Source organism: Danio aesculapii, chromosome 11 (genome assembly GCF_903798145.1).
Source record: "Danio aesculapii chromosome 11, fDanAes4.1, whole genome shotgun sequence".
NCBI lineage: Eukaryota > Metazoa > Chordata > Actinopteri > Cypriniformes > Danionidae > Danio > Danio aesculapii.
Window position 1 is genome coordinate 6,418,956 of NC_079445.1, and position 12,911 is coordinate 6,431,866.

General features: G+C 37.0%; 1 protein-coding gene across 1 annotated transcript in view; it reads right to left on the reverse strand.

Moving 5' to 3' along the window:
- The window catches only part of ano8b (anoctamin 8b), a 44,857-nt gene extending 33,071 nt beyond the window's left edge, over nt 1-11,786 (reverse strand). The window contains exons 1-2 of the mRNA XM_056468219.1: nt 11,465-11,786; nt 414-524 (exon numbers count right to left, since the gene is read on the reverse strand). Of these exons, the coding sequence (XP_056324194.1) occupies nt 414-524; nt 11,465-11,636 (283 nt within the window). The 5' untranslated portion in view covers nt 11,637-11,786. The remainder of the gene's footprint in view (nt 1-413; nt 525-11,464) is intronic.
- Between the last annotated feature and the right edge of the window lie 1,125 nt (nt 11,787-12,911).

Here is a 12,911-nt window from a genome sequence, read left to right on the forward strand (position 1 = left end):
GAATGCATTAACGCAGACTAAACAAACAGTGATAGAAAACACCTTTAATAACCTAAGAAACCCACAGCACCCTGAATAACCTACCACAACTCCTTCCGTCATCATTATATTTTACAGCTAAACCTAAATGCTTTCATACATGTGGTTTGAATGATGCAAGACGTGATCTCTCTGTGATCGTTACAAATTTAGGAAAAAAATGTAATCCACGGTAATCACGTAATAACCCGTGTTCCGATCCGTAAGAATCCACCGTGATCTGTTACACCCCTAGCATATACGAATACAAAATGGTGCTGAAAGTTACTGATAGATAAATAATATTTTCAATTCTATCTACAGTGAAACATACACACACATATTTGCACATGGTTAGGGAACAAAACAAAGACAGAAAGAAACATCTGAAGCACCTGGAAACGTCATCAGGACATCGCAGTTCTCCGTGGGCACCGTCTTCATCCAGGATTTATGGGACATGATGTGTCTCCCAGCCTGCAGCAGCCGCTTTCCAAATAGCTTATCTGCAAACACAACAAGGAGACAGAAAAGAAACAAACGTCAGTCACTCTGCAATGTTGCTATGTACAAACGGACCCACTGCAAGCCGTCCATTCTCCCTCTCGTTCACAGAGCCAAGTTTAAATGTCACTGTCATTCCCCTTGAAACATGAGAAGAGGACACATAACTGCACCGGCCCTCACAGCACAGAGGACAGTGGCTGGATATGAACAATATGAGAATTCACAATGTGTGCGACTGGGGTTTGAGCTCGGTAATCTTATATTTAGTCATTTAGCAGACGCTTTTGGTCAAAGCTACTAACAATTCAGGAGGCATTCAGTGATTTAACAAGAAGAGGCAATACACACAAGAAGTGCTAATTGGCTGAACGGGTGAACATTTTGAGTTTACTTGCTTGATTCGCACGTCAAATGCGCTTTATTCGCTCGTCAATTTCGATACATTAGTGCGTCATATTTGCTTTATTCGCTCGTCAAATTCACTTCATTCGTGCATCAAATTTGCTTCATTTGCACATAAAATTCACTTCATTTGCGTGCCAAATTTGCTTCATTTATGCGTAAAATTCGCTTAATTTGCATGTCAAACTTGCTTCATTCGCACATCAAATTCTCTTCATTTGCGCATCATATTCGATTCATTCGCACGTCAAATTCGCTTTATTCACATGCCAAATTCGCAAGTTAAACTCACTTTATTTGCGCATCAAATTTGATTCATTTGCGAGTAAAATTCGATTCATTCGCATGTCAAATTGCTTTACTCGCTCGTCAATTTCGATTCATTCGCACGTCAAATTCACTTTATTTGCATGTGAAATTTGCTTCATTCGTGCATTAAATTTGCTTTATTTGCTTGTCAAATTTGCTTCATTCTCGTGCCAAATTCACGCTTCATTCGCCTGTCAAATTTAATTCATTCACCCGTCAAATTCGCTTCATCCGCTCGTTAAATTCACTTTATTGGCTTGTCAAATTTGCTTTATTCGCGTGCCAAATTCACTTAATTTATGCATAAAACTCGCTTCATCCGCGTGTCAAATTAGATTCATTCGCACATCAAATTCACTTCATCTGCTTGTCAAATTTGATTCATTAGCATATCAAATTTGCTTCATTTGCACGTCAAATTCGTTTTATTTGCACCTCAAATTTGTTTCATTTGCATGCCGAATTCGCTTCAATCGCACATCAAATTCGCTTCATTTGCGCGTCAAATTTGATTAATTTGCACGTCAAATTCGTTTCATCCGCGTGCCAAATTTGCTTCAATCGCGTGTCAAACTCCCTTCATTCCCTAGTCAAATTTGATTTATTCACACGTGAAATTGTATTAATTCGTGCATCAAATTTGGTTCATTTGTGCATCAAATTCGATTTATTCATGCGGCAAATTCGCTTCATTCGCACGTCAAATTAGCTTAATTTGCGCAACAAATTTTATTTATTCGCACATCAAATTCGCTTCATTTGTGCATTAAAACTGATTGATTCGCACATCAAATTTGCTTCATTAGCCCGTCAAATTCAATTAATTTGCACATCAAATTTGCTTCATTTGCGCATCAAAATTGATTCATTCGCACAACAAATTTGCTTCATTTGCACGTCAAATACGATTCATTTGCACATCAAATACGATTCATTTGCACGTCAAATTTGATTCCATTCATACGCCAAATTCGATTTTGATACACTAGAAAGTGGTTAGCACTGTCGCCTCAGAGCAGATGGGTGAACTGAATAAGCTAAATTGGTCATAGTGTATGTGTGTAAATGCAGGAGTGTATGGATGTTTCCCAGTGCCCACTGGGTTGTGGTTGGAAGGGCATCCGCTGCGTAAAACATGTGCTAGATAAGTTGGCGGTTCATTCCACTGTGGTGACCCCTGATTAATAAAGGGACTAAGCCGAAAAGAAAATGAATGAATGAATGAATGAATATAAAGCATTAAGTTTTCAATAAATTAAGTCCATCATTGGTTTAATACTATTATTATTATATCAGCGGAATACATTAAAAACTCATTTTAAATACAGTGTTCTAGTATTTTCTAGCATGTCAATAGTGGTTTGGACACCTGTGGTCTGGTCAATCATTGGTCAGCATTCGCTGGTTTCCCAGAAATTTTAAAGCTTTATTTTTACCCGGTGTGTAAAGCCTAAAGCTGGTGTAATGGCACCCTGTCATAATGTTAGACATCAGTGAGAAAAAAAGATAGCAGATTACACACGCAGAGAGAGAGAGAGAGAGAGAGAGAGAGAGAGAGAGAGAGAGAGAGAGAGAGAGAGAGAGAGAGAGAGAGAGAGAGAGAGATTCACAAATAATACGCAATGAAATTCATGAACTTCTTAATGGAGTCTACAGAATTGCAACTGCACAACCAAAAGCAAAGTCCTTTGCAGTTTTGGATTCTCTTCAAATGCTGTGGTGATTTACTACTTTAGGTGCACTTCTCCAATCAGAGGGGTCATCAGACCGAGACATTATGAAGTGCTGCAAATGCTTATTCCAAAATAAAAGGCTGCTGATAAAGAAAGTACAGAAAACAGCTATATTTCATACTGCTGATGAGCCAAAAATTCTGGTAATGACTACATGATATGCCATTGAAGGATTTACTGCATAGTCAGACTTTGCTGGGCAACAATAACAACAGAAGACAGCAATAAATGTTTGTTTAAAAGAGGTGAACATGAGAATACCTTCTCAAATGAGGTGGTGTGTAAAGCATCACAATCAGGCGAATATATATTTCAATGTATAATCAACCCTTTTTGAAATCTACAACCCCAAATCAGAAAACAGTAGTGATTTTTAAATTTACTTTGACTTGTATTTCATTGCAGACAATATACACACAACATATTTCATGTTTTGTCCAGTCAACTTAGTTTCATTCGTAAATATACATCCTTTCCTGTCATTCAGACCTGCAACACATTCTAAAAAATGTTGGGACAGGAGCAGTTTAGGGCTAGTAATTAGGTAAATTGGTTAAATGATGTGATTTAAAACAGGTGATGTCAACAAGTGATTGTAATTATGATTTGGTACAAAACCAGCATCTAAAGCTGCGGTCACACTGGGCTTTTTCTCCCATAGACTTCCATTCATACGCAAGCGAATGCGTCAGACCGGAAACGCAAGGTCATGCGTCAAGTTTCACATGTTGCTGTGGTGCAAAGTATCACTTGACTGCGTGAGACCAATTGAGGATCAAAACATGACCTCTCTAGACAGAAATTTAAAACATGGAGCAATCGCTCACTTTTTTTAATGTCTAATCCTCTTGTTTAATCCCGCCCCTTTTGGCAGCACCGCACGACAGAATTTCACACACACAAAGCCCAGTGTGACTGCAGCTTAAGAAAGGTCCAGTGGTAGGGAAACTATGGCTTGCGGGTCACATGTGGCTCTTTGACCAAAAATATGTGGCGCTTCAGTTGTCTCCCTTCAATAATATTTTGCAGTTTAAATAACTATAACCGTCACTAGAAATCCAAAAGTTTCCTATTGAAAATACAATTCTTAGTGTAACTTTTACAGCAAAATGAATAAGAATTCAGTTTGTAATAAACGAATGTTTCAACTAATCTAAGTGTGCAGCACTGTTGATAAACTTGAATCGCGATCCCAATAAAGGGCAAACAACTTACATTTCTATGGTCACCTCGTGCACGTAAACTCAAAAAACAATTATAAATTATGATGGTGTAAATATTTGTTTTATTAATCGTCCTTTTTTAATTCATAGACTTGTATTTCATTATTTTTGAGTTGTGCATGGACAAAGGTTTTGTTTAAACCTGTATTATTTATAGTAGTATCAGTGGCATCAAAGTATATAGTAGCATCAAAATTCTGAAACGGCTCTTTGCTGAAAAAGATTCCCGACCACTGGTCTAGTTGTTTAGGGGCAAAGATGGGCTGAGGATCACCAATTTGCCAAAAAATACATGAGAAAATTATTAAAATGTTTAAAAATGATGTTTCTCTAGAAAGAGAGCAAGACATTTGGATATTTCACCTTCAACAGTGCAGAATATAAGATTAAAAGAATCTGGAGGAAGTTTAGTGTGTAAAGGACAAAGATGCAAGCCTAAACTGAACAACCGTGATCTCCGATCAAGAATCATCATTCCCCTATCAATAGTTGTTGAAAATCATTGCAATGCCAAATGCCCTCCTTTATCTAGAGCCGTGTTTCCCAACCCTGTTCCTGGAGGCACACCAACAGTACATATTTTTATTGTCTCCCTTATCTGACCCATTAACTTCAGGTTTTGGAGTCTCTTCTAATGAGTTGATTCAGGTGTGTTTGATTAGGGAGAGGTTGAAAATGTGTACTGTTGGTGTGCCTTCAGGAACAGGGTTGGGAAACACTGATCTAGAGATCCTGAGCAGAACCAGACTCAGTAGTCTACTAAAGCACATCCCAAAGACACATCCAAAGAGATTCAATGGGATTCAGGTTAACTGGTCCAGTCATGTTTAAAAATAAACCCTTCTCACAATTTGAGCCAATGAATGAATATTAGCACTGTTATTCTTACTGTGGGATAGATATTCTGACATGGATGTTTAAGAAGTGAAAAGCTGCACACTGCATCACTTAGAATTAGTATTATTGCCAAACATACAAGCCAGAACCATATTACTCACTGAAAGACAAAGATCCAATCATTAACTCCTTTGGCCAGGCAGTGGATTTTGTCCTTCCACAAAGCAAATGCCGTGCAGCACATATCTAGTCATCTACTCTTATGAATGGGCCATTGTGAAGGAAAGCAGAAATTATGAATGACTGAATGAGCTGGAATTTTGAATACAAGCCCGGAGTCCAACAACTACATTATTAACCTACTTTATTAACCAGAACCATCAAATATGTCTGAAAGATAGCTCTCATGTTAGGATAGGAAATGAACAGTGTAATAAGTGATTGACAGGTTTCAAACAGATCTTATAGGAATAGTTCACGCAAAAATGTAAAGTACCTTAGAGTACCTCCAGGATGTAGATGACTTTTTAAATCAGTAGAACATTACAGATTTTAACCTGAAGCTGGTGATCCATTTCTGAAACACAGTCTATGTAAAAATACCCTGAGCATTATTTCATTTGCTGAGTTCACATCAAAAGCGATGCACTCAATCACTCTCTCTAGTTTACTCGCGGGATGTTTTCCAACACACACAAATTATCAGCTTGAGTTGAATTATTTGACCTTCGTAGCAGATGTTTTTGAGTCAAACTCTGCACAATCACACCAACATGGCACGCATTCCCCATCATTTCTGCTGACCAGTGGAAATTCAACACTGTTTGCGTATTTGTATTGAGTTTGTATGTAATCTACTCACACAAATTTTTGTATTGTTTTGTTCGCCCTTTACTTTTCTATTAAGTCTTGACCCTGACTTGGAGTTACCTGATTTCAAAAGTGCACTTGAAGGCAGCGTATTTTAACAAACTGCAATATCAAACCAACTGTCTTCTAAACCTCTCTATGGATATGATGATTTATATGTTGGGTGTTAAGAATAATATATAGTGCATTACTTGAATTACTTTGTTTGGATTTTCCTTGTCTGTACACTTGCTGTGGTTTTTAGACACAAGTTCTAGCAGGTAGAGCTCCACATAACAAAAGCAGCTCTCACATATTGTCATTACCTCAGTTATTTCATAAGCTAAATTAAAGGTCAGCAATTTGATGATGGATGGCAATTTTAGAAACTGGTTCTGTTTTCTATTAGACTTGCAGATTTCTTTCCTGAACACAGTGGTAAAATGTAAGATGGAAGCTCTGACACTTGTGGTATGGTGTATCTTGGCAGTGACATGAAGAGACAGTCCTATTTTGTTCGATTTTTTTCTCTTCAGTGTTTGGACTCAGCAGTGAATATTAAACCACACTGAGCTGAACTTCACCTCTGAAAACTGAACTGTCTCAATTCACTATAATCTTCTATGTGAAGCTGCTTTGACACAATCTACATTTTAAAAGCGTTACAGAAATAAAGATGAATTGACTTGAAAAAAAAAAAGAATTTTGAACCTGAAGAATGCTAAATATAGATTCAGGTTATTTTAACTCTTTATGTGTTTTAATAATAACAGCTTTTGTAATAGCCATCACATAGTTGGTTATATTAATATATTAACCCTATACTGAAACTGAGGAGAAGAAACTTTTGAATAAAGTCACTTTTATTGTAGTTCCCAATATAATATTCCCAATAGTTAAAACATTAGTAGTGCTTTTATTCTTGAATATAACATTTCAAACATTTGTCAAGTGACAAATATCCCAATAGAAAAGCAAAAGTGTTGATCCAAATGCAGCATTTAAGGAATTTAATGAAAAACTATAACAAGTCTAAACTAAAACAAAACAAACCAGGGGTCCATTCTTCGTACCTCGCTTAAATGATCTAAGAAGATTTGGCAGATGCTGGATCTTTTAATCTTGATAACTGATCTCTGGCTGATTTGGTTCAGATTAAAATGTCTGGATGAATTGATCTGAGATCGCTAAGTGTGTTGTGAAGGACAGATCTATCGATCCTCGAAATCATGATCAGCAATGCAACGATTGGTTGACTGGACAGAAGCGTAATGACATCATCAGATTAATATTCAATTATCCATGTGAGCAAAATTACATAAAATTCATAGTAAACATGAAAGTTTGCGAAAGTTTGTGAAATATGATATGCAATAATTTTTCAACCTCTGTTGTGGGCTGCATGCTTTACACTTTCATGTATTTAGCAATTTATTTAGTTTTACAGCTGATTTTTTTCTATTATAGTAGTCATAGTAGTATTATAGTAGCCGGTTTCTTACTCGGAGTAAAGAATAACTGGATGTTTAAATTAATTTTGTATCACATATTGTTAAAGGTGTCTGCAACTTTTGGGAAGCATCAAAATCACCGTCATGTTAACTGTCAAAACATGTTCATGACTGCATAAATGTATTATTCCTTTTTAAAAAAAGTCGCATATTGTGCATGTCTATTATCATACACAAATTGTATTAAAGCAATTGTTCGCGCTTGTATCTAAAAAGTTAATTTCAATAGATTTTCTCTTTGAACCACCAGGGGGCAGTCCTTGTACTTATTTCAGAGTGCAGATTGCAAAAGTTTTATTTAAAAAATAAATAAATAAATAAATAAATAAATAAATATATATATATATATATATATATATATATATATATATATATATATATATATATATATATATATATATATATATATATATATATATATAGTAAAGAAATTAAATTTACTATTTTCCCAAGTGTATATGATAAGAAACTGTAAGAAAATATCAGAATTCGGTACATGCTTTCAGTATTATCTTTGCTTGAACTGACCCGATGTAATCCTATTTATATCAAATAAGCTGCTGCTCCAGAGCAGGTTTGGACCAAGTCCTAAATGAATGGAGTTAATGGCTGTTTTTTCCAACATTCTGCAAAATATTTAATAGAAAGAAACTGGAACCTGAGTAAATGTGGAGGATTTGATGAGTAAATGATGACAGCATTTTTTTTATGTTTTGTTTCAACTTGTAATATGTAAACACACCACCAGTAACCCCATAAGTAAATTATACTCAAGACTATGCATTAACTAAACGCTAAATATAGGTAGCTTTCACATGGGACAACGTTGTCGTTAGCATATTCTGTGCCTAATACATATTCTGTGCCTAATACAGCAGATGAGTGTTTATACATTCAGATTTTTACGAGCATGACAACCACATTCTAGAAGCAAACTGATGCCTGTTAAGTTCTAGGCTTTTTGAGCTGTATGAATGGAAGTGCATGCAGTAAACAGCTAATTTTCTTGCAACATCTCTGAAAGCCACACTACTATAGTCTTAGACATTTCCTGTGTTGCTAATCCTGAGAGGTTTACTTAAGTAATACACAGGGATAATATAGGGCCAAAACAAACCTTTTGCACTTGGTTACAAAGCAATCGCAATCTCATGAGTGAACTCATCTCAACTGAATTCATTTATTATTAACATGCTGTGATAAAGTGAATGATGCCATGTTAAATGGAAACATGTTCTACTGAATACTGATGTTCTGCACATTATAGTTTTTGCTTTTTAATTCAAGTTTTAACGACTTTTGAAAGCTTAAAGTCACAGTTTGTAACTTTTGCCACTAGAGGGCACATTCACAACAAACAAAGGCATAGTTTGATGACGCCGTTGCAGACTGCTGAACAACTACAATTTGGCCACTGATATAAATTCAACTCCTGTCATGCACCTCACACACACCTTTTCCGGATGCACTCACACACAGATGGAAGCACATTAAAGACTGATTACACAGACTATATGGACTGTTCACGTTCTCTTACACATTGCTGAGTCTTGTTTATGTGTAAGCATTACAAAGCGTTTTTTCCATTTGTCTTGCCGTGTTTTAACCCATTGTATTCAACATTCTGAAAACATAGTCCCGTGGACGTTTTTGGGGACCGCGAATTATGTAGCCGAGGGTATGTATGGCTGTATATAATTTTTTTTAAAGAACGCTACGGGGCGGTATGACGCCGATGCTTTTTGCACTTACTAGCTGACCGCTAACCCTGTGTGGAGGGCTTTCCCGCTGCAACCAGTTTGTCCAGTTAGCTCGTCGTGTACATCGGCGAACTTGAGACGCAGAGAGGAGATGACCACGACGACGACAGGGTTCGAGTTAGGGAAGAGCGGGTCCAGAAATCAGGTAAGACAAAAACAGAATCCAAAAAATAAAATGAACAAGTGATTAACAGGGTGAGAATGTGGTAAAATCTGAAAACGTGGTAAAAATCCGATAAAGGCTTTTCTTTTTCTGGACTGCTTTTGCAAATCGTTGGTTGGGTTTAGGGAAGTGGGTGGAATTTGGGTTTAGGGAAGTGGGTGGAATTCCATAAAATGGAATTTGCTGCGGTAGGGGAAGCTGCGTGAATCGTTTCTTCATTTAATAAATGACTTGCACCTCAGAGGACAAATGCCGACATGCAATGAACGTATGGTGGCGTTTGAAGGTGTGAGACGCGGAGCATAGACACTCCTGATTCTGGAGGTCATTAATAATATAATAACACTAATACTGAAACGGTTACGGCATTTTAGAATGACCAAAACAACATTTCAGATGTTTTACAGTGTGCTCAGCCTGCTGGATTGTCCATTGACACATATTTTTATCAACACATGATCTCTTATAACGAAATCACATTACTTTTTTTTTAATGTGCATACTGGAATTTGTTCGGTAAAATCGAATTTTATCGAATAAAAAGTTTATCCTATTCAGTTATGTCGTATGTTATATAAGCACATTTTCAAAACTTATGCGCATCTTGGTGTTTCCATCAACCGATGTATTTATTTATTTATTTTTTATTTTTTTATGCGCATATACAAAATGTGCATTAAAGTAGGTGGATGGAAACATAGCTAGTGAGAGTGGTTGAGTTTAAACGCATCAAATGACAAAGGCATGTCAGATACTAGAGAGCATTTGATTGGTCAAGATTTGATGAGAAATTTGATGACGTGACCTGAAAACAATCATTAATCCATTTGGGCAGAAGTGACAAACAGCAAGCGCTGGGTGTTTACATATCTTATAAACCCGAATTTTGACACTGTTTTGAAGCGCACTAGCTTACAGACATCCTTAAAAATTATGCTAAATATATATGCTGACTGTAACATCTAAAAATCTTTTTAATTTAATTTTTTCTTTAATTTTAATTCCACAGGATATTTAAGTATCGTACTTTGAGGGAAAATGTGCTTTATGCAATGGCACAGTTATATAAAGCTTGAAACATCAGAATCGGTACTCTGTATCGGCCGATCACCATGACAAGAAATCGGTACTCGGTATCAACTGCAAATATCCTGATGGGAGCATCCATATTAATTAATCCACTGACAAAAAACATGGAAGACAACTTTCAAACAGGGGAGAGCGGGGGCATTTGCAACATGGGGCAGTTACAAGGATTGAGTTGAGTGATGATATTCATACTACACATTCTCACTAAACCCTTCACCATTTTGAAAGAGATCAACAATATGTGACCATTCCTTCAGAATAAGCCTAATTTTGAGGTAAAAGGATATTTTGTGTCGTTCAGATAATTTCTTTTACGATCTAAACTGTTTTGGTTATACAATATTCATTCATAAAATTGAAATCTCTCTTTTTTATAGCTTAAAATATGCATTCAAGTGTTAAAGCTATTGTATTTAGCTAGCATAGCAAGTATATCCATGGCTGAAAGAGTAGGGACAGCATGCTGATGCAACCATCCCTTATCACAACATTGATGTAAGGTAACATTGATGTAGGCCTAAATTTCACATAATTTGCAAGCGGTGAACTGAGACAAATGGTGATGATAAAAGTCCTTATGCTGTTAGACTACATATTAGCACTGTTACATCAAGGCTTAGCCAATCAGATTTAAGGACCCGAACTTACTGTTGTATAATGGATCACAATCAGCCACAAAAAAGCATCAATAAAAACACCAAAACAACAACACCACTGTTGCAAAACAGATATGATTCAAGCAATAAATCCGCCTCAGACTACTTGAACGTGCCTAAAGGCCCGTACATAAATGGACTAGTCGAGCGAAAGAAAGTAGCGCATGGCCCATATTATGACTAAAAGCTCGAATCTCGCGTTTGAAGTGGTGCTGCCGCATGACCTTACAGGCCACAGATACATCAACACGTAGACTCCAGAGCATCTATAAATGTACATAAACGGCAGACAGCAATAACAAAGCGCCGCATTGTTCATTCTGCTCGAATAATTTATGCCCCTAATGCCCACTCTCCTCTCCCGTCACACGCACCTGTCCCGTCCGTATTCGCCTTCTCGTACTCACCCAATACACCAGCTGATGTGGTCTGAGGGGCAGCGGTGTGCTGCTGCTGCTCTGCCCGCTCCGCGTCTCCCTGCGCCCGGTGTCTGAGCCGCGAGCTCTCGCCGTCGCTGCTGCTGCTGCTGATGTTGCTCGCCGATGATGCAGCAGCGGCCGCCGCCGTGTCGGGCATCATGCTGCTGCTGTTTCAGCGGGGAATGAAGGCAGAAATGGGGCGCAGTGTGTGAGGATACACACCGGCTGGGTTAAATGAAGGTGAGGGTGAAGTGAAGGTTGTTGTGAGTCATCCTGTTTGCAGCGGGATGCGATGCGAGGAGAGAGCGACTGCGGCGCGAGGAGGAGTAGGCTACTATGGTGGAGGAGGGACAAAGAAGAGAAGATACACACCGCCTCTCAAATTCACAAGAAAAAATTGCTTTATTGAGATGAAAAATGTATTGCCAAAACATTTATAAAGTTTACATTAAAAAGAACATATAAAGTGTGTATATAAAATATGGTAAACAATTAATTGTAGTAATAAATAAATAAATAAATAAATCAGAATGAAGTGTACATTTAACAATCAACATTTTAGGATAAAACACTAATAATAAATAATGTTAATCAGTCTATTTACAATGATTCATTTATAACCATCTAGAAATGTGTGTGTGTGTGCGCGCGCGCGCCTCTGTCTGTCTGTGCTGAAAAACACTCTCGGATAGAGATAAAGTCTACTCACACTGCCACACTCTCACAGGATCTGCATTATTAGCTGGCTGACCTCAGCCTGAGTGTATTGATGTATTGATTTGCCCATTACATTGCCTATCAAACCTCAGCATTTAGAAAAGCAAAACTCTCATTCTCTCCATGCCTTCTGGGCTGGAATTGGCTGACTTTTGCAGTTTCTTTTAATATAGCATTTTTAGATTGTTATAATTTTTGTCAACAACTTCATTAAATGCTTTAAATGTGATGAAGTTTAGAAAAAAAATGTATTGCAACCCCAGTTATTCAAGGTTTCTCAATAAATGCAAAATGTTCATTGCCTTATTTGTGTTATTAATTGTAGGCTATTTAGTACACTGTAAAATCCAACAGTCAACTTTATCAAATGAAATGAGTGTAGTTAACTCCGAATTTACTGAAAGTTAATTCTACTCATTTGAAAAGAGTTTTGAACTCAATGTTGAAGGTAATGAGTTAATTAGACATCTCAATACTTCAACTTAAATAGAGTAAGTTCACAGTACTCGTATAGATTAGTTTCTTAACTCAAATGGTTTGTAGCAATCCGTTTACCTTACCTTACCTTAATGGTTTTTACAGTACTCAGTTGGTTTGAGTTCTTCATTTACTGGGTTTTACTGTGCTCAAATTGCTTTGTTTACTCAAATGAATTAAGTTCAGAGTACTCATTAGAGTTAGTTTTTGGACTTAAATGGTTTGCTGCAATCGGTTTCCT